This window comes from Hibiscus syriacus, unplaced genomic scaffold (assembly GCF_006381635.1).
Source record: "Hibiscus syriacus cultivar Baekdansim isolate YM2019G1 unplaced genomic scaffold, ASM638163v2 tig00002239_pilon, whole genome shotgun sequence".
NCBI classification, from domain to species: Eukaryota; Viridiplantae; Streptophyta; class Magnoliopsida; order Malvales; family Malvaceae; genus Hibiscus; species Hibiscus syriacus.
This window is the reverse complement of record NW_024061919.1, coordinates 27,332-47,576: the sequence shown is the minus strand read 5'-3', so window position 1 is coordinate 47,576 and position 20,245 is coordinate 27,332. Positions and strand designations below refer to the sequence as shown.

At 34.8% G+C, this 20,245-nt stretch overlaps 4 protein-coding genes across 4 annotated transcripts; 1 reads left to right on the top strand and 3 right to left on the bottom strand.

Annotated features, from left to right (window-relative positions):
- Positions 1–147: 147 nt before the first annotated feature.
- LOC120143779 (nudix hydrolase 4-like) lies at positions 148–927 on the bottom strand (the record flags this gene model as incomplete). The annotated part of the gene is made up of 3 exons (XM_039158016.1): positions 148–222; positions 581–673; positions 748–927. Coding segments are annotated over 3 exons (348 nt in total), but the record flags the coding sequence as incomplete, so codon positions are not given.
- Positions 928–6,556: 5,629 nt separating this feature from the next.
- LOC120143769 (homeobox protein knotted-1-like 2) lies at positions 6,557–13,204 on the top strand. The gene is made up of 4 exons (XM_039158007.1): positions 6,557–6,694; positions 12,481–12,621; positions 12,833–12,973; positions 13,115–13,204. Exons 1-4 carry the CDS (start codon positions 6,557–6,559, stop codon positions 13,202–13,204), a joined length of 510 nt encoding a protein of 169 aa, XP_039013938.1.
- Positions 13,205–16,018: 2,814 nt separating this feature from the next.
- Positions 16,019–17,119, bottom strand: LOC120143848 (mitogen-activated protein kinase kinase 9-like). Its single transcript, XM_039158072.1, has one exon. It carries the CDS (start codon positions 17,071–17,073, stop codon positions 16,111–16,113), a length of 963 nt encoding a protein of 320 aa, XP_039014003.1. The 5' UTR covers positions 17,074–17,119; the 3' UTR covers positions 16,019–16,110.
- Positions 17,120–17,740: 621 nt separating this feature from the next.
- LOC120143760 lies at positions 17,741–18,991 on the bottom strand. Its single transcript, XM_039157998.1, has one exon. It carries the CDS (start codon positions 18,989–18,991, stop codon positions 17,741–17,743), a length of 1,251 nt encoding a protein of 416 aa, XP_039013929.1.
- Positions 18,992–20,245: the final 1,254 nt, after the last annotated feature.

Sequence of the window (20,245 nt, the reverse complement as noted above, 5' to 3'; positions counted from 1 at the left end):
TGAGATTTCAATCTTTCGTGTTTCTTGAAAGAATTTGTTGGCACCGTGAGAAAGAATGTAAGGAAAAGCAGGTGGAAGTATCCTATAGTGGAAGTGGCTTGCTAGGTTGAATTATATATCTCACAAATCCAAAGAAACAAACATTTGTTATGTACCCAACTCCTCTAAAGCTTCCCTCATCCACAAATGTGGGCACTCTTCTTTAGCTTTAGAGATTGTTACCTACACACATTTGTGTAGACCTTTTAGGTTAACTACATCTAGCACTAGGATACAGTCATAACTGAAATTAAACCATTAAAGTTGGAAGGGTTATGACTTATAACGTAGTCCTGTCTCTGTCTAATATTCATTTTAAGAGTTTAATACCAACTTAAATTTGATATGAATTAATTTTAAATGGATGTACGTGTATCATATATCATTTTAATATAACATATTGTATTCGTACTATTCATATAATAAATAAAAAGGTGCTTAAAATTCGATGAAAATTTAAATATGTTCTATGTCAAATCAAGACTAACAATTATTGGTGATGATTAGAATGATAAAACAGAAATTAGGATGTGTTATGTACCCATTTCCTAGTCCGGGTGTTTTTCTCGAACATGTGGCCTTCATGGAAAGCACTTCGCCTCTTGCTCTCGTACGACCATTTCCCTAATTTGCACTGTTAAAACAACAAAAGGGTAGTGTTAAAAATAGAGGAATAACAATAATAAGAGTTGATATACATGTACTAACTTCGATGTTGCCAACAACACCGGCTTCTTCGAGCGTCTCTCGAACGGCCGCCTCTTCCATAGATTCATCATGTTCCCACCCACCTTTAGGGAATAACATACCTTTGCCATTTTGTGCACTGATCACAAGTACTTCGATCATATCTTCATTTGAATTCGCTTCATCCATTTTCTCATATCGATATGATTTAAAATAAATTTAGAACACATCAAACATGTTGCATTATAAATCTAAATTGTCCAAGATCCCTTTCATATTATCATATAAATTATGGAAAAAAATAAAGAATATATTGATGTTGAGATTGTGCCCATTCTATATTTCCTTCTCTTCATCACCCTTAACTAAATTTAGAATTTCCATCATTTAACAACCATCAATTTTTATAGGAGATTTCATCATTTCTATATGTATTTGGATAAGATGTAAGAGACAACTTTGATGTCTCTTATGTTTTTGTGTACAAGAAACACCATTCTCCTTCGTCGACGTATGGATGGGAATCACCTTAAAACAATGTAGATTATATGTATACTAATTTCCTTTGATTGAACCTACAAATTAATTAAGTTGTCACCATGAAATAACAACAAATAAATGATGATAAAGAAAAACAAATTGTAAGAACATACAATTTATGTAAAAACTCTCAAAAAGAAAAATTCAAAAAATGAAGGAGATAAATTTATTATAATTTTAAAATTAGAAGAAGTTTATGTCGGTATCTAAGATTTAATCAAGAGTCTTAATTATTATTATTATTTATTTATAAAGATAATTATTTGATAAATATAAAATTATAAAAGAATTTTGTTCAATATATACTATACTTTCAATAAAAATCGATAAATAAGATTATATAAATATGAATTCATATAATCTTAGATTATATAAATCATAATTAAGTGTAAAAAAATATGATAAGTATAAAACAGAATCAAAATTAACATAAGAAAAGAGACTTGAGGATGATGCAACGTGGGTGACAAGAGGGTGACGAGTGGAGTGCCACGTGACAAAGGGAACACCCCCAACTTGAAAGTCTAACCGCCTAAAACCTACCATGTAATTTGAAATGCCTGCTTCATTAGAATAGTCATTTGCAACGCAGCCCTTTGAAATCTTGACCGTTGAATTCAATATCAACAGGATTCACTGAGCTCGGTTCCAACTTAGATTTTTGTTAATCTTACATGCTTCCGTAGGATTTGTCATGCCATCTAATACTAATATTTTTTTTTTATTAGTTTGTATGATTATAAAGTATTATCTATTTAGAATTTTTTAATTGACGCAATTATTTGTATTTAAGACTTTTAGGGATAATAACACTCTCTTTAAACATTAAGATCACTTAATAAATGCAAGTGCACTAATATTAAATTCGATTGATTTGATAAATTTAATTTCAATTTCAATAAATTATTAATTATTCTTTTTTAATTTGACTTGAATGATTTTAAAATTCAATTATAATTTGTGAATATTAATATGTAAAGTAAGAGTTTAATATTTTAATATAGTTTGATTATTAAAAATAAATTTTGTATGCAATATAAAGTCAATTCCAGAAAGAAATCACTAATATTTTAATATAGTTTGATTATTAAAAATGATAAACGAAAACAACGGTCAAAAGATCGAAAAATGTGTCAAAAAATAGAAGAAAACATGTTATACATGTAGACTTATTGAAAATAAAAGAACAATAAAAAATAGAGAAAATAACCTCATTGACCAAAAACACCTTATAATATACGATTTTAACCATTTTTTTTTAGATTTGCCAAAATGACCAACTAAATCGCAATGCGATCGATAATTCGCAACGCGATCTCCGGTATCGCAAATCAGTTTCCAAATTCGCAACGCGAACTTCGACTATCGCAACACGAATATGTAAATCGCAATGCGATAGTCGGCTATCGCAATGCGAATATGTAAATCGCAATGCGAACTTCGACTATCGCATTGCGATTTACATATTCGCATTGCGATAGTCCAAGTTCGCATTACGATAGTCGACTATCGCATTGCGATAGTCCAAAATCGCAACGACTGGTGGTATTGCATTTGTTTCTTAAGAATTTTCTCTAAAAAGATAGTATTCGCGCGGACGTGTCGAAGACACGTATGACCACGACCAGGACCACAACCACGACCCGAGACGGACGGCGGCGGCGGCGCGCGAGAGTCCCCCTTGTTCTCTATCACTCAACAAAGAAGTGGGAAAGTCATGCCTTAAATACCATTCCCAATAGTGTTTCCAATACTATGTGGGATACTATCTTTTTAGAGAAAATTCTTAAGAAACAAATGCAATATCGTCGTTGCGATTTTGGACTATCGCAACGAACTTAGAATAAATCGCAACGCGAACTTCGACTATCGCAACGAATTTGGAATAAATCGCAACGCGAACTTGGAATAAATCGCAACGAATTTGGAATAAATCGCAACGAATTTGGAATAAATCGCAACGCGAACTTGGACTATCGCAATGCGGATATGTAAATCGCAATGCGATAGTCGAAGTTCGCGTTGCGAATCTAGAAACTGATTTGCGATACCGGAGATCGCGTTGCGAATTATCGATCGCATTGCGATTTAGTTGGTCATTTTGACAAATCCAAAAAAAAATTGGTTAAAATCGTATATTATAAGGCATTTTTTGTCACTGAGGTTATTTTCTCTAAAAAATATTAACTGTCAATAATTAACATTAAAATTGGTGTCGTCGCCAATTAAAAAAATACATAAAACAATATAAAGTCAATTCCAAAAAGAAAAACGTAGATTTAATTAATAGTTTAATGACAAATCGTCTGATATGGAACTTGTCTAGATTTGTTTTAAAGAATATATATCTTATTCAACTACCCTAAGCTTTAAATAGACTAATAAATTAATATATATGGAATAGTTTTTTCTTTTTACTCAAAAAAATAACTTAGTTATAAATTTATTGAATGATCTTAATAAGAAGTGTTATTTTATTTTAAAGTGTTAAGCTCGACAGTTAAGTATGCATGATATGTTTGTAGTCGATAATTAAGAAAGATTATGAACAAAGAGGTTTTACTAAAAGCTATTCCTTTTTATAACATATAGGGATTCATTTGCTTATTTTTCAAATAGGGATTAAAATGCAATGCGGAGTATAGTGGAAATTTTTATATGAAATTATACCAAACTTTTTTTTTTCTAATTGAAAATAATAAAAAAATCATTTGAACATGGTCAATGGTATTTGTTCCTCTAAGTTTCTTCAGTCTTTGCCTGCCCTGTCTGCATAGGCCCTACTGCTCCATCTCTATCCTTTTTCCTCCACAATCTCTCCCTCTCCCTGTGTGTGTATATATATCTCTTACGATTGATATATTTTTCGGCATCAAGACGTAGAGATTTGAGTGTGGTTTTTTGTTAAGAACTGAAGCAGCACAGATGGAGCTGAACAACGACGACGACAGTAATTTCAGTGGAAAAGAAGACATGAGCAGTGTTGCAATTCACAGCCAAGTTAGCAAAATAAAGCAGGAATCGGAGCAAATCATCGACTGGTCGCCTGGACAGCCTGAGATGAGACCTGTTCTTAGAGAGATTTCCCGACGACAGATTTCTCGTCGGTCTCCTTTGGGGTTAAGCGGCAGCCCGATCTCTGTCGGTCGTTAGAAGGCTACTTGTGGGATCAGTTCTTGAATAAAAGCTATAATAATAAACTGTATTCAAACAATATGGGGATGCCGACTTAATCTCCTGTTTTCGCATAAGATTTTCATAGCCTTTTTTTTAATTCATCTCTCTTTGCACATCTTTGTATATACATACGAGTATAATGGAATTTTCATAGAATTTTTTAAAACCTAGCTGACTGGTATCTCAACGTTATGGATCTTATTCAGACTATGATGCAAATACATTGGACATACATATACGTAATCGATTCTTTACAATCATATCGTATACACCATACCAACCTCCACCAGAGCTGCATGAGGGACGCTCAATACCACGTGGGACTCTACCATTTTATGCAAATAATTATTCATTTCTTGATACGCTCTTCCACTTCATTAGGTTTGTTGATACATACATTTTGGTTTGTGCACGTAACCATTCATTTCTTAACTTTCTCCGTTATGTTTCTAAATTGAATGCCAATTGTGAATGGGAAGAAAACAGAGAAGAAGAAATAAACAAAGGAAGATGTTACGTATTTAAACATACCCTATGGGAAAAGTTGTTTACACTATGAAAGAGTAAACTTCTAAAACTTTCATTCTTTTAAGAGGAAAGTAATTTGTAAAAATTTTGAAGGAAAAATGGTGAAAGATCATTTCTATGGTTGAGCATGAAAGGTGATGTAAATAGGTTTAGTAGATGGTATTTTTTTTAATTATTTTACAATTTCATTCCTGTATTTATATCACAAAAATTCAATTAAGAGATTAATTTTTACGTTCCTACATTTTCTCATCTCATATTTTTCTTACAACTCTTTACACAAATTCAATTTAAATAAAAAAAATATGTTCATAATATCTAGTATTATTTGAATGTTCATAATATGTATGTATGTATATTAGTTGGCATGTGAAAATGATTCAAATGGTTTTCCAGATATGGGACACACTGATTGAAGTAGTAAAGATGCTCATTTATGCAATCTGCCAAAACCCTGAAATAATTAGAGAGGAGCTGTAGCTACCTCATAAACACTGCTCGTCCTCTCTACTTGTCTCCATCAAAAACATTCCACATAATTAATTAATTAATTATATACGGCAAAACTTTCGAGATAATGTTCTGGAAAAAATTAATTCACGAGGTAAAGCACTCCCAAGATTAATTGCTCAAATAAGGTGAAATCCACATAAGTATAGATTGCATGTGCCATGCACGTTCCAACACGCTGGGCATCCGAGGCCATCCAACCGAGGTCATCCGACCGAGGTCATCCGAGAGCATCTGAGGCCACCCGACCGAGGTCATCCGAACGAGCTATGCGAGGGTAACTGAGCGAGATATGCGAGGGAATCCGAGGGAAGCCGAGCGAGGGTAGGTCGCCCGGAGTGCATGGCGACCTACAAAGTCGCCCGGAGGGCATGGCGACCTACAAAGTCGCCCGGAGTGCATGGCGACCTAAGACAATTTCACCCTATTTGAGCAATTAATCTTGAGAGTGCATTAACTCGTGAATTAATTTCTTTCAGAACATTATCTTGAAAGTTTTGCCGATTATATACACATATATATTTGAAATAGATATCGAACTGTCAAGGTTAAAAAGTGAGGGAATGCAATGAACAGTGAAGGAACAAGGTCTTTTCCGAGAGTGGGAACAAGGCCATGGTGATGAAAGAGTACAGTGATAAACAGTACGAATTTTGAATTTTCTGCTACAGAAAGTGGGAGGAGAATGAGCAGTGCAAACGTCAAATAAAGACGGGAAAACTCTAAGAAAAAAAAAGTAGTACGAGCTAAGCTTCCCATTACTCGAGAAACCCACCTTTGAGATGTTCCTTTCGTTGCTATAAAAAGACAACGAGAGATTGCAGAGAAAGAGAGAGAGAAGCACTTTCAATGAGTGTGTTTTCTGTTTATCTGACTGATGATGATACCACTTTCAGGATATGCATGCATGGGTCATTCCAAAAATGGGACTACCTTGTGATGAATTTTGTTAGCAGACAGTACCAACAGTCCTATCTGAGGGGGTTCTCCCTTTTAGCTTTTAGTTTAACATATTTGCTTTACAAATATGGCAAAACTAAGGAGTTGTTTACTTATATGTAGGTAGGAACAGGAGATGGAGGCCAACAAGAGTGAAGATCATCACCAGGAGGAAGAAGCTGGAGATAGGGACGACGTTGAGCTTCTCAAGACCATAATTTCTAGTCATCCTTTGTATGGGAGGCTCGTTGAGAATCACCTCAACTGCTTAAAGGTTCTTTCTCTCCCACTCCACCTTCAAGTATATTTTTTCTGTAGGAAACTCATGGTGTTCAGTAGTATCCAGTGTTCAAAAGATTCTAAATGGGTTTAGGGTTTACTAACATTTCTGAATTGCTTCAATGATTAGCTGAACTTTCACCACGCCCCATGATAACGATCTTCTCAAAGTACTCATTGTTAACTTTATGATAAGATTGGGATTCGGGGTTTCAAACTTTTCTCCAACATGCTTAAGTGTAACTGTAGCATGCTAGATAGTTTATGTGATTAGGACTAATGTTCTATTGTATTAACCTAGCTAGCTAGTCATTTTTGGTTAGATTAGAGCCAAACTCATATGTGGTATACCAACCCATTTCACCAGCTTAACATTTTATATCTGCCAGAAAGTATAACATTGAGTCTCAAACTCTTAGCCAATTACTTGTATAGGGAATTACTTCTCCTTATTACCTTCTTCGCACGGTACTCGTTGAAGCGCCGTGTAAACCATCATCCTCGTAGGCTATGCTTTAATATGCAGTGGCATATGCGTTAAGATGTTGGAAATAAAACACTCACACAAACAACTTTTATTGAAACTCAAACAAATATTACAAGAGTACTCTCACTCAAAAACAAGAACTACAACTCACTCTTATAAGACTTTGCTTCTTCACTCACTTAGAAGCTCTTAATTTTTCTTGATGCTTAAAACTAAAATGGGAAGGGGTATTTATACTACTCAAGAACAATCCTACACCACACAAATAAACTAATTTAAACCATTACAAATTCAACAAATATCTAACTCTCACCTAACTAAATTGATGTAAGCAATGACATAAAAAATGATGTAAGCAATGACATCTTTAATTAAATGATGTAAGTAATGACATCAATTTAGTTTGGGTTTGGGTTTAGGCTCCCATAATGGATCAAGTTTATGATCCAACACCCTCCCTTAAACTTGATCTCGTGACCCCTAGTAGGTTCCTTAATCTTAAGAAGTCTTCGCTGGTCAGTGGCTTGGTAAAAATATCAGCAACTTGATCTTGTGACTTCACATATTCAACTTCCACATCTTTTCTTGCAACACACTCCCTTATATAGTGGTAGCGAATATCAATGTGCTTGCTTCGATCATGGAATACTGGATTCTTCGCTAAGGCAATGGCTGACTTGTTGTCGACACAAACCTTGGTAGGCTCTTCTTGTATCAAACCAATCTCCTTCAATAGATTTCTAAGCCAAATTGCATGACAAACACATGAGGTAGCAGCAACATATTCCGCTTCACAAGTGGATAATGTGACAATCGGTTGTTTCTTTGACATCCATGTGAATGCAATATCTCCCATGAAAAATACGAATCCAGTAGTGCTCCTTCGATTATCTATGTCTCCACCCCAATCACTGTCGCTATATCCAACAAGCTTGTAATCATTAGAAACTGAATAGAACAAGCCAAAGTCAATTGTACCTTTCAGATAGCGAAGAATTCTCTTTGCGGCTTTAAAATGGGTGGTTGTTGGGGATTCCATGTAGCGACTAACCAATCCAACTGCGTGAAGAATATCGGGTCTCGTGCAAGTTAGATAGCGTAGACTTCCTACCAAACTTTTGAAGAATGTTGGATCTACACTTTCGCCTTCTTCATGTTTGGTCATCTTGATCCTGTATTCTGCCGGTGTGCTTATTGGCTTACAGTTCTCCATCTTGAACTTCTTCAGTATCTCCTTTGCATAGCTTTCCTGTGAAATGAAAATTCCATCATTTTGTTGCTTAACTTCAATGCCAAGGTAGTACGCCATGAGCCCCATGTCTGTCATCTCGAATTCTTTCATCATCACATCCTTGAATTCATTAAACATGCTTGGGTTGCTTCCAGTGAAGATCAAATCGTCCACGTAGAGGCACACGATCAAAATATCTTCATCTTTGATCTTGATATATAGAGCATGCTCGTAGGGACATTTGTTGAAGCCATTCTCTTGGAAGTACTTGTCGATTCGGCTATTCCATGCCCTTGGTGCTTGTTTTAGCCCGTAAAGAGCCTTCTTCAACTTCAACACCTTGTCTTCATGCCCTTTGACTTCATAGCCTGATGGTTGCTGAATGTAAAGTTCCTCTTCAAGAACTCCATTTAGGAAGGCGGACTTTACATCCATCTGTTGTATCTTCCACTTGTTTTGAGCTGCCAAAGAAATGATTAGTCTGATAGTCTCCAATCGAGCAACAGGAGCAAATACCTCATCATAGTCAATTCCAGCCTTTTGACTATAGCCTTTAGCAACTAGCCTCGCCTTGTGCCTTTCAATATCTCCTTTGGCGTTTTGCTTTGTTTTGTACACCCATTTGACACCTATCGCCTTATGTCCCTTGGGAAGTGAGGTAAGTTCCCATGTGTCATTCTTCTCGATGGCCTTGATTTCTTCATCCATCGCATCTCTCCATTTCTTTTCTTGTACCGCTTCTTGAAAGCTCACTGGTTCACAATCGGCAAACAGAAAAAATAATGTAAGATTATCTTGTCGTTCAGTTACCTCATAGAGATCTCTAAGGCTTCTTGTGCGTTGCACAACTCTTTCACTTTGACTCCCACTTGACGATGATGAAGGTGATGAGTCTCCTTGAGTGGTTGATGTTGGTGAAGTGGGTGGAGTTGCAAGCTCTTGTTGAGATTCATCTAGTTGCTCCCTCATTGTCTGCTCATCTTCTTCAAACTGAGGAAAGAAATTGAAGTCATCTGTATGGGAGTTAAAATCCCATTCTCCTTCTTCGTTGAAGACCACATCTCGACTAATCACAAACTTCTTATTGTCTGGATTGTACAACTTGTAGCCCTTCGAATTAGCATCATAGCCGATGAAGATAAAACTCTCGCTTTTATCATCAAGCTTCGTTCTTCTCTCGTCTGGTACGTGAACATGGGCTATACTTCCAAAGGTTCTCAAGTGGGAAATGCCAGGCTTTCTTCCACTCCATGCCTCTTGCGGTGTCTTTCCCCATACACTTCTTGTTGGAGATCGATTTGACAAGTAGACTGCACACGATACTGCTTCCGCCCAAAATTCTTTGGGTAGTTTCTTGCTTTTGAGCATGCTTCGTGCCATGTCGAGGATTGTTCTATTCTTTCTTTCTGCCACACCATTTTGCTGGGGGGATCTAGGAACTGTCATTGGTCGACGAATTCCATTTGCTTCACAGAACTCTTGAAACTCCCTGGAAGTAAATTCTCCACCTCGATCGGATCTCATGGCTTTGATCTTTCTACCGCTTTCTCTCTCCACTGCTGCTTTGAACTTCTTGAATACTTCAAAAACTTCTGACTTCTGTTTCAAGAAATATACCCAGGTTTTTCTTGAAAAATCATCAATGAAGAGAAGAAAATAGTTATTGTTACCGAGAGAACTTGGCTTGATCGGTCCACACACATCGGTATGGATGAGCTCAAGTGGCTTCTTAGCTCTTGTCTCTGACTCCTTTGGAAAGCTTTTCCTGAATTGTTTCCCGACTAGACACCCTTCACAGAGTTGGTCAGGATGGTTGATGTGAGGTAGTCCTTTCACCATCTCCTTCTTAGATAATAGCTCTAGACCTCCAAAATTGAGATGCCCAAATCGAAGATGCCAAAGCCATGATGCATCTTTGTAGAAGCTTTCAGGCACTTTGCAACATCATTTTGTATGTTGATCAAGAACATTCTATTCTTTGACATCGGCACTTTAGCAATGAAGTTATTCTTATCATCTTTTATAGAAAGATTATAATTATTCATATGAATATCATAACCTTTCTCTACCAGTTGCCCTAAACTTAAAATGTTATTTTTCATATTGGGCACATAGTAGACATTTGAAATAAATTGATGTCTCCCATCTTTCAAACGGATAAGAATGTTACCTCTCCCTTTCACTGCTATTGTGGAATCATCTCCAAACGAAACATTTCCACTTACTGACTCGTCTAGCTCCACAAACATGTCTTTCCTTCCACACATGTGATTGCTTGCACCACTGTCAAGATACCAGGAATTTGCTTGGCCACCATCAGTTTCCTTTCGTGCTAGAAGAAGAGTTTCTTTGCCATCTGTCTTTTCCTCCACGTAATTGGCCTTCTCCTCAATTTTGTTGTTGGGAGCTCTACATTCTGAAGCATAATGCCCAAATTTTGACAATTATAACATCGAATTTGAGATTTGTCATACTTTGAGTTTGGATTAATTCTTCCACGGCCTCGTGTTGAGCTTTCTCCTTTCTCATAGTTGTTGTTGGAATTGTTATTGTTGTAATTCCAGCCTCGTCCACGACCTCGACTTCCACCTCGTCCATGGCCTCTACCTCTGCCTTGGCCACGTTGGTTTCTATCATTGCGTTGGCTCTCATGCATATCCTTGAGTTGCAGCTTGAGGAGTTGCTCAGTAAACTCATGCTTCTTTTATGCTTCTCTTCGTATGCTTGCAATGATCCTTGGAGCTGTTCGATCTTCATTTCTTCCAAGTCTTTAGTTTCTTCAATCGTCACGACGATGTGCTCAAATTTGGGATCCAACGAACGGAGTATCTTCTCTATTATCCTCACATCGTCTAACTTTTCACCATTTCTTTTTAATTGATTAGAAACAGCTACTACTCTTGAGAAATAATCTGAAATAGACTCAGATGCTTTCATGTTTAAGGATTCGAATTCACCTCTTAATGTTTGGAGACGAACCTTCTTCACTTGCTCGGATCCTTTGTAAGAGGTTTGCAGCTTCTCCCACGCTTCCTTGCTAGAGCTTGCACTTGAAATCTTTTCAAAACCATCATCATCTAATGCTTGATAGATGAGGTAGAGAGCCTTCTTGTCTCTCTTTCTTGAATCCTTCAAAGTTGTCTTTTGATCTGGTGTAAGAGTAGCAAAAACATCATCATCCGCAGGCTCATTATAGCCTTTCTCTATGATATCCCACACATCTTGTGATCCAAGAAGTGCCTTCATTTTGATACTCCAATTGTCGTAGTTGTTGTTGTTGAGTGTCGGAACTTGGAATGGTGCAATACCATTTGCCATATCTCTCAATATAATGAGATTTTGTAAAATCCGATTGCCCGGATGAATCCGGAACGATGAAAAAAAAAAAAACTTTGGAGGGACTTGGACAACTCGGTCAAGGGCTCCAACTCGGCTGAATCGGCTCAACTCGGTGAGTCAACTCGATTTTCTGGCAGCAGTCTTCCGGCGGTGCGTGGCGGTGCGTCAGAACTCAGATTGAGAAAATTCTGGCGGCGTCGTATTCCTCTTGTCGAGACCTTCGATCTTTCCAACTCTCTCTGATGCCACTTTGTTGGAAATAAAACACTCACACAAACAACTTTTATTGAAACTCAAACAAATATTACAAGAGTACTCTCACTCAAAAACAAGAACTACAACTCACTCTTATAAGACTTTGCTTCTTCACTCACTTAGAAGCTCTTAATTTTTCTTGATGCTTAAAACTAAAATGGGAAGGGGTATTTATACTACTCAAGAACAATCCTACACCACACAAATAAACTAATTTAAACCATTACAAATTCAACAAATATCTAACTCTCACCTAACTAAATTGATGTAAGCAATGACATAAAAAATGATGTAAGCAATGATATCTTTAATTAAATGATGTAAGTAATGACATCAATTTAGTTTGGGTTTGGGTTTAGGCTCCCATAATGGATCAAGTTTATGATCCAACATAAGATTCCTTTTTCCTATGTAGCAGTAGCAAGTTGAGAACTTTTTATTTATTTACATAAATTTTTACTTTGATTAGGTTGGTGGCATTGGCAACAGTGGCACAAGTAGCAAGGGAAGTCAAAGTCAGGCTGAGGTTTATAATAGTAGCAATAATATCAAGAAGAATCCATGTTCTAGCAGCATGCAGCTAAACCAGTCAGAGTTAGACCTCTTCATGGTACATTTCCTTGTTTCTTTTATTCCTTTTTCTTATTTCAAAATTCCTCTCATATATACTCATCCATTTATCATATATTCTGTGTCCATGATACGTAAGTTGATTTTTAGTTGGATTCTTTTTCTCTCTTTTCTGAGGTTGCTATAAATGTTAAGCTATGGAATCAAAGGTAGACGAAGCAATAAATTTGGATATTCTTAAACACATGCAGGAAGGATATTGCTCGGCACTGACCAAGCTAAAGGAAGTCATGGAAGAACCTCAGCTGGAAACAATAGCTTTCATCAATGCTATGCATTCTCAACTCAGGGACCTCGCCGGAGCTAATCCCTTCTCACCTGATGTCTTTCTGGTAAAGATGTAGCTTTTGCAATCAAGACTGAAAATGCACTAATAATAAGCATATGCCAGGCGAATAGATTTTGTAAGGTTTTGGCTTCAAATCTCATCGTGTGAGGGTTTAATCCATATTCATTCCGAACTTGTGCAACAGGAAGCTGAAACGAATAATTCAAATGAGGGATCAACAGAAACGAGAGTCGTCGAATGCTGTGGATCATCAGATGCAGAAAAACCTGGTTGATTGACATTACCAATCAATCCTTCCCGCTTACAAAATCTATCTAACATCATATGTTATGCTGCATCGGAAGATACTTAAGCGTATAAATATATACATGTGTCGGTTGATACGGATTGATACTTGGGTTGATGTCCTTGTCATTAAATTATAATTATAACATAATAAACTAATGTTATGATTTAAAATTATTATAATACCATAAACATATCTGTAAGTCTTTTTCCCGACTAAACATCTGTATATTAAATGTAATTTCTAAAAATAAATCAATCTACAGTAATTATTATAACGCCCACGACATACTGGAAATGACACGTGACAAAGGAAATGACGTCATTGATGAACAAATGAATGATGCAGCTGGTACTCTACTACTAGACGGACGGCTTGGCTTGGCTTGGCTTGCTCTGGTTCATGCATCCTTCAACCTTTTCATTCACTATTATTAATTATCAAAATATATGTGCTATGACTCATCCTTTCCCTTTCTCCTTCAGAAACTTTCAAGAACCATCCATATTTCACGCCCTATATTCGTCATACAGATTTTATCTCTTATCATTTTTACTATTTCTAAAAAAATTCATCTTAATTCCAATTCTGTTGTTAATTCTTTATCAGTTAAAAACATGAAATTCTTAAGTTGGACCAATTTTCTCTCTAGATTTTCTTAACCCTATAATTTAACTTCTTCTCAAAGCTTACATCCTATTGGTCCCTTCATCATGTCTAAGCTGTGGACATGAATTTTATAATTTAATTATGTTTTATTTTACAACTTTTAAAATTTTAATCTTAACTCTAACGTCATTTTTTTTACTCTATTAAATTTTTTATTTATAATCTATGTATTATTTATTATCAAAAGTATATGTATCATGACTATCAACTACCAGATGATTTAGTAAGATGAGATGTTATATATTTTGAATAAAGTTAAAAAATTATAAATGAAATATATATTCTTTTTCAAATTAATTGATCTATAAATCAAATACAGTTAATTATACTAAAATATATATACGTGATCCTTGCCCTGGTCCCTTCTTGAATATGGAAACTCCCAAGAACCGATGATTATAATTTTCATGGTCGATTATTTATTTAGATTATAATTCAAATTGAGTTGGTCTCCTTTGCCGTTTCACTATCATTATATGATATTTCTATTTATCGCGACTTGGAAAAGGAATCTCCCTCCCACCATCCTTTTGTTTTTCTTTATTTTTCAGCAGCCAACGGGTCATGCATTATGACGGGCGCTCTACTCAGCTCAACTCAATGCCTCCACCATAATAACTTCACGTTGGAAATATTTTTAGCTCTTAGTCCTTGTACCATTTGCACATTTCAAATTTAGGTCCTATTCTTTTGATTTAATAATTGAAGTGCAATTGATAATACTGTCAAAGGATTTCTGATCAATGTGATCTTGCCACTTTAAAGATAACTTGTAATTAACAATTATTTTATTTCACGTCCTTAGCTTTTGTTAACCTAATATGTTTTGATTTAATTAGTCGATAACAATACTTATTTGGTATATGAGTTGACAATATTGCATCCACACTTGGGTACTTATTGGCTATTTGACCCACCTCAACATTGTAGTTAACCAAGTTAAAAAGGGAAGGGTAAAGTGTTTGATGAAATATAAACTAATTTATTTAACAATGATTATTTTCTAAGACTCTTTAATATTCAATTATCACATGAGTGTTGACCTATTTGAAGTTGGGTCGAATCGAATTCTTAAGTAAGAGTAAAACTCTTATAAATGCTTCAAACGAACATAAGTTTCTATATGTAAGTCAGAATATAAAATTAGAAATTAATTAACTTGACACGTCATCAATGTAATAAGAATTCATGTTCGAGTGACAGTTTTATGAGTAATTGATAGTATAAGTAACCCTAATATAATTTCTAAAATTTAAATAAAAGAAAAATAAAATAAAAGTGACATTTTATGTAATTTACTTTAATTTTATATGGCAATAAAATTCATAAGAAAGAGATCATATGCAAGTGTTTCAAGTTTTTACTATAAAATTTGCCCAAACTCTTCTATATTGACCAAATAAAAAGAAACTGAGGAATAAAGTCACATTAAACTCATGGAATTTCAAAACATATTTTAAAAATGTGTAACAATAATTAAAAATGGTGATCGTGACAATTTTCTTATACAGGCAAAACAGGTTAAATTATTGTTTTAGTCCCTCTAATATTCATATTTGATCGGTTAGTTAATGTGGATTTTTTAAACAGAAAAAGAAACCATCAAAACCCTACAAGTGTTATCTCGTGGGTGACAAATAAAAGTACGTGCAAGTGGAAGAGAAACAGGGAGAGAAAGATACACTACAAGCTAGTGGGTTATATTATCCTGATTTTTTTTTGTTAACCTTCACCTCCTAAATTAAGTATTATGTGGTAAAATCTAACAATATAAAATGTTTATAAGTATTTTAAAAATAAGATAAATTTTATAAAAAGATTGTAAATTTTTAAAATTTTCATTTTGTTTGGATTTTTACTTCTAAATAAAAAAAACCTAAAAGTTATTAAAAATCATTTTTTTTGTAAAATAATACAATATTTTATAAAAAAAAAGTATTTTTTAATGGTTCTTAGTGTGACACTTTCTAATATTGCAATATACTGAAAAATTTAATAAAAAAAGAACATGAAAAAAATAAGTTTGGGAAATTATCTACCTTTGATTATTGATAATTTTCAATGTAATGAATCTAAAAGAAAAGAATATACAAAAGAAGGATAAAGAAAAATCCGATTCCAGATTTGGTTTTTTCTATACAAAAAAGCTCAACCACCGAATCCCATATCCCATTAAAAGTTTAACCGGGTATTAGGATTCATGATCCGTTTGCCGTCGGGTCCGTTCAACTGTCGGCGGTCGGATACTTGATTAAGAACGGATGCTCCAAGAGCTGGGAAGCTGTCCACCTCTTACTAGACTCCTTCTGCAAGCAACACTCTATGAAGTTCCGGAACGCATCGGAAGCACCCGATGGCAAAGTAGGTGGTTCGCCGAAGCATATCGCGCACATCAACGTAGCCCAGTCGGGTCTTTGACCCTCCGGCAGGAACGGGAAGTGACCCAAGTAAAGTTCCATCAAAGTAAGCCCCAAACTCCAGATATCGCCGAGGAACCCATCGTAGTTACCCCCGTTAGCGTCCGGGTCGAACCGCTCCGGACTCATGTAAGCGCAAGTTCCAACGTAGGAATTGCAAGATTCCAAAGTTCGGGACATGATCTTGCTGACTCCGAAATCGGCGATCTTGACTTCCATATTCTTGTTCACCAACAGATTTGATGGCTTGAGATCTCGGTGAATTATCTTATGGCTATGTAAATAACTCAATCCTTTTAGAATCTGCCTTGTTATATGAGCAAGTTGAGGTTCCGAAAAAGTACCCTCGTTACGAAGAAGAGTATCTAAAGTTCCCGTGTCCATATACTCCATCAAAATCGCAACATCTCCGGAAGGTTTCTCGTACGTCTCGTAGCAACGAACGATGTGAGGCGAATCAGTTTTCCGTAAAATATCCCTCTCTCTGAAAAGCTGTCGACGTGCCGTCAGGTCGCCGCCGCCGTAAACAACTTTCAGTGCATAAATTTGGGAAGTCCGTTTGTGTTGGACTTTATATACGGTGCCGCCGTTTCCGTGGCCAAGTACTCCGAGTCTCTCGAGCTCCGCTGCAGGGATAGAAACCGAAGAAGCTGTTACGACGTTCGAGGCGGCAGATGGAGGGAGAGGGAGAGGGAAGCGGGGGCGGCGATCGGAAACGTCAGGCAGCGGGAGGCGTAGGTTAATCTGGCGTCGCTCACGAACTACTGCCATGTGAAGGAGAAAAATAAATGATTTTGAAGGAAAAGGAAGCTTTAGATATATATAAGTAAGAAAGTAAAGTGAAAGAGTCGGCTTACAGAGGAAGGTGAGAGGATAGAGAGGTGAGGTGGGCTCCAATATTTTAAATTTTATGGATTGGTTGGCGATTATATAACTTATTTGATAATATATATTTAATATATTCGTGGGACAGAAGTAGTTAATTTTTTAATATTGACATGTGGTCTGAATGATTAAAATAATTCTAAAAATATAATTTATTTATTTTTTAAGGAAAAGAGTTATTTAATTTAATTAAATAAAATTTATAGTTTAAATTTTGATATTATAAAAAGAATAAATTAAAATTAAAATATTGATTTCATAATAAATCTTTATATTATAACATTTAAACTAATCTACTAATAAACTAAATATCGATAAGTGTATCTAAAAGTAATTATAATAATTTAAATTATTTCCTAGAAATATCAACATGTGAGTTAATTATCTATTGAAAAATCTTTGTCAAGTAAAATCAAATATCAAAATTGTTTACTTGAATTTTTTTTTTTTGATAAATCAAATTTTATTATCCAAAGAACATTGTTCTGCTACAAAACAATCAATCAAACAAAACAAAAGAATTATACACAACTGTTACAAAAGCAAAGATTGATTAAGTAATATCCCATGCATTACAAAGGTTAGAATTAATTCTATCAGCTCTATTAATATTTTTACCCTTAAGTTGGATTCGCACAGCTTCAATAATAACGTTGAGCAATTCATTTGTAGATCTGTGACGGTCTTTGAAGATTCTTTGATTCCTTTCCTCCCACAATGTGTAAATATAGGTTGTCCAAGAAAGCTTTAGAATTGTGGTGAGTAAGGATTTCCCTTTCCAAGTTGAAGAAGCCCGATTTACCATTTCTTCCCAAATTGAGGAAGCATTCTTCATACCATTAAGCGATAGGACAGAACTCCAAAGTCGAACAGCAAGAGTGCATTGGCAGAAAATATGGTTTCTTGATTCTTGTTCGTCTCTGCAGTTAACACAGGTCCCGTCTGTTGAAATTCCTATTTTGAGCAGCCGATCTCTAGTTGGTAATATGTTTAACAAAGACATCCAAGCAATCAAACTGAATTTAGGAATGTGCATGGGAAACCAAATAAGATTATGCCAAGAAACTTTCTCCCTTTTGATACGGATAGCATCCCAAATATCTCTTAGTCCAAGAGAACTTGAAGAGGAGAAGATGCTGAGGTCAGTAAGACGCAATTTAAGAAGTCTATTAATACTCCAGCTCACATTAGAACCTGCAATAAAATTCCAAAAATCCTGATCTTTGAAAACATAAGTTTTTAACCAAGCCACCCAAAGCAAGCCATGACCCGCTAAGATTTTCCTAATAAGATCAATAGAACACGCTTTGTTCCAGATTTTAGTGTTCTTTAGGCCAAGTCCACCTTCCGCTTTAGAAAAGCAGATAAAATCCCAGCTTACTCGAGCACCTTTGGTAGGCTTGTCGTCACCTTTCCAGAAAAATTTGGAGCAAAGTTGGTCCACTTTGGCAAGAATATAATGAGGAAGGATAAGCTGTATGCACCAGTAATTCGAGACGCTGAAAAGGACAGAGCGGATAAGTTCAAGTCTGACAGCGTAGCTCAGATTTCTAGCAGACCAATGGTGAAGCCTCTGTTTAATTTTTTCGATAAGCACGACACAATCCTTCTCAGTAAGTTTACGAGTAACAAGGGGAATACCTAAGTATCTCACAGGTAAGCAACCTTTTTTGAACCCAGAAATAAGTTGAAATAGGTCCACTGATCTAGGAGAACAGCCAACAGAAAATATTTCACATTTGGAGGAATTAAGGTGGAGCCCAGAGATTTCATAAAAAAAGTCAAGAACACTTAAGACACCCATAATAGAGTCAGCATTTTACTTGAATTTTTATTGGAAAGGATTTCTATTAATTTTTTTTATGGATTAGGATTTATTTAAGTTTTAATATAACAATTTTAGTGTTTATAATTATTGTGTTAGGATTTTAGTCATAAAAATGGATCCCAATAAACTTGATGCTGACAAATGTTATTTAATTAAACTAATTTTTTATTTTTCGTACAAAATTCAAACTACGGTAAATTTAAACACAGAAGTTAACCCTTTTTTCTCATAAAAAATGATGGAATGTGAGATTTTTTTTAATAAAATTTAATTTCGGAAAGGAGTATTTTTCTCTTAAAATCAAAATCGGTGAAACTAAAATCAAGCTTTGTATGATAAGTGTATTTTCTTTTAAAAATTAAATATATGTTGGAGGAAAATAGTAATAAACAAAGTTATCTATCAAACTAAACTTAAAATAATAATAAAAACACGGGGTGCACGAGAATACGTCAATGCTTTATATTAATACATCATTTATAAATAATATAAATCATGAAAATTACTCTCTAACTCAAAATTATTAATGATTACTAATAAATTAATAAGATCGTACCAGTGCCAGAACAATTTATTTATTTATATATTATACTCCATATACTTACAAGTGTAGAATGATAACAAATTTATATAAAATATACTTTATTTTCCATAGTTGTGTGCCATTGACGGATATGAGAATAACAATGTATATAATGATAAAAAAAATCAAATTTTATAGATAATACTAAGCTAGTAGGAATATAGTGGGATACAGGCCATAGGTTTGCATTAGTTTTTAAATTAATAATCTAATTAAAGTGCACAACAGGGAAGATCCTTCGGGGATTCATTTAAGAATACCAAAGGTGTATTCTAAAGGGAAAAATACAATAAAGTTCATTGAACCATATTTAAATGATTACTTTACTCACTAAATTATAAAAAAGTTACAAAATAATCATTAAATGATAAATTTAATGATTATTTTGTAATATTTTGATAAAATTTAATGATCATTTTATATTCTTTTAAAGTTTATTGAACAAAACAATCATTTGAACGGAATCTAGTAACATACCATGCACTTTATCCTATTCTAAACCATTTGGTATTCATGTTTCCATAAAATCAAAGAAGGGTAAAGTACATCAATGGTCAGCAAAACTATACTCAAATGATTCTTTTGCTCAATAATTTTTTAAAAAATATAAAATAATTATTTAAATTTATCAAATAATTATTAAATTT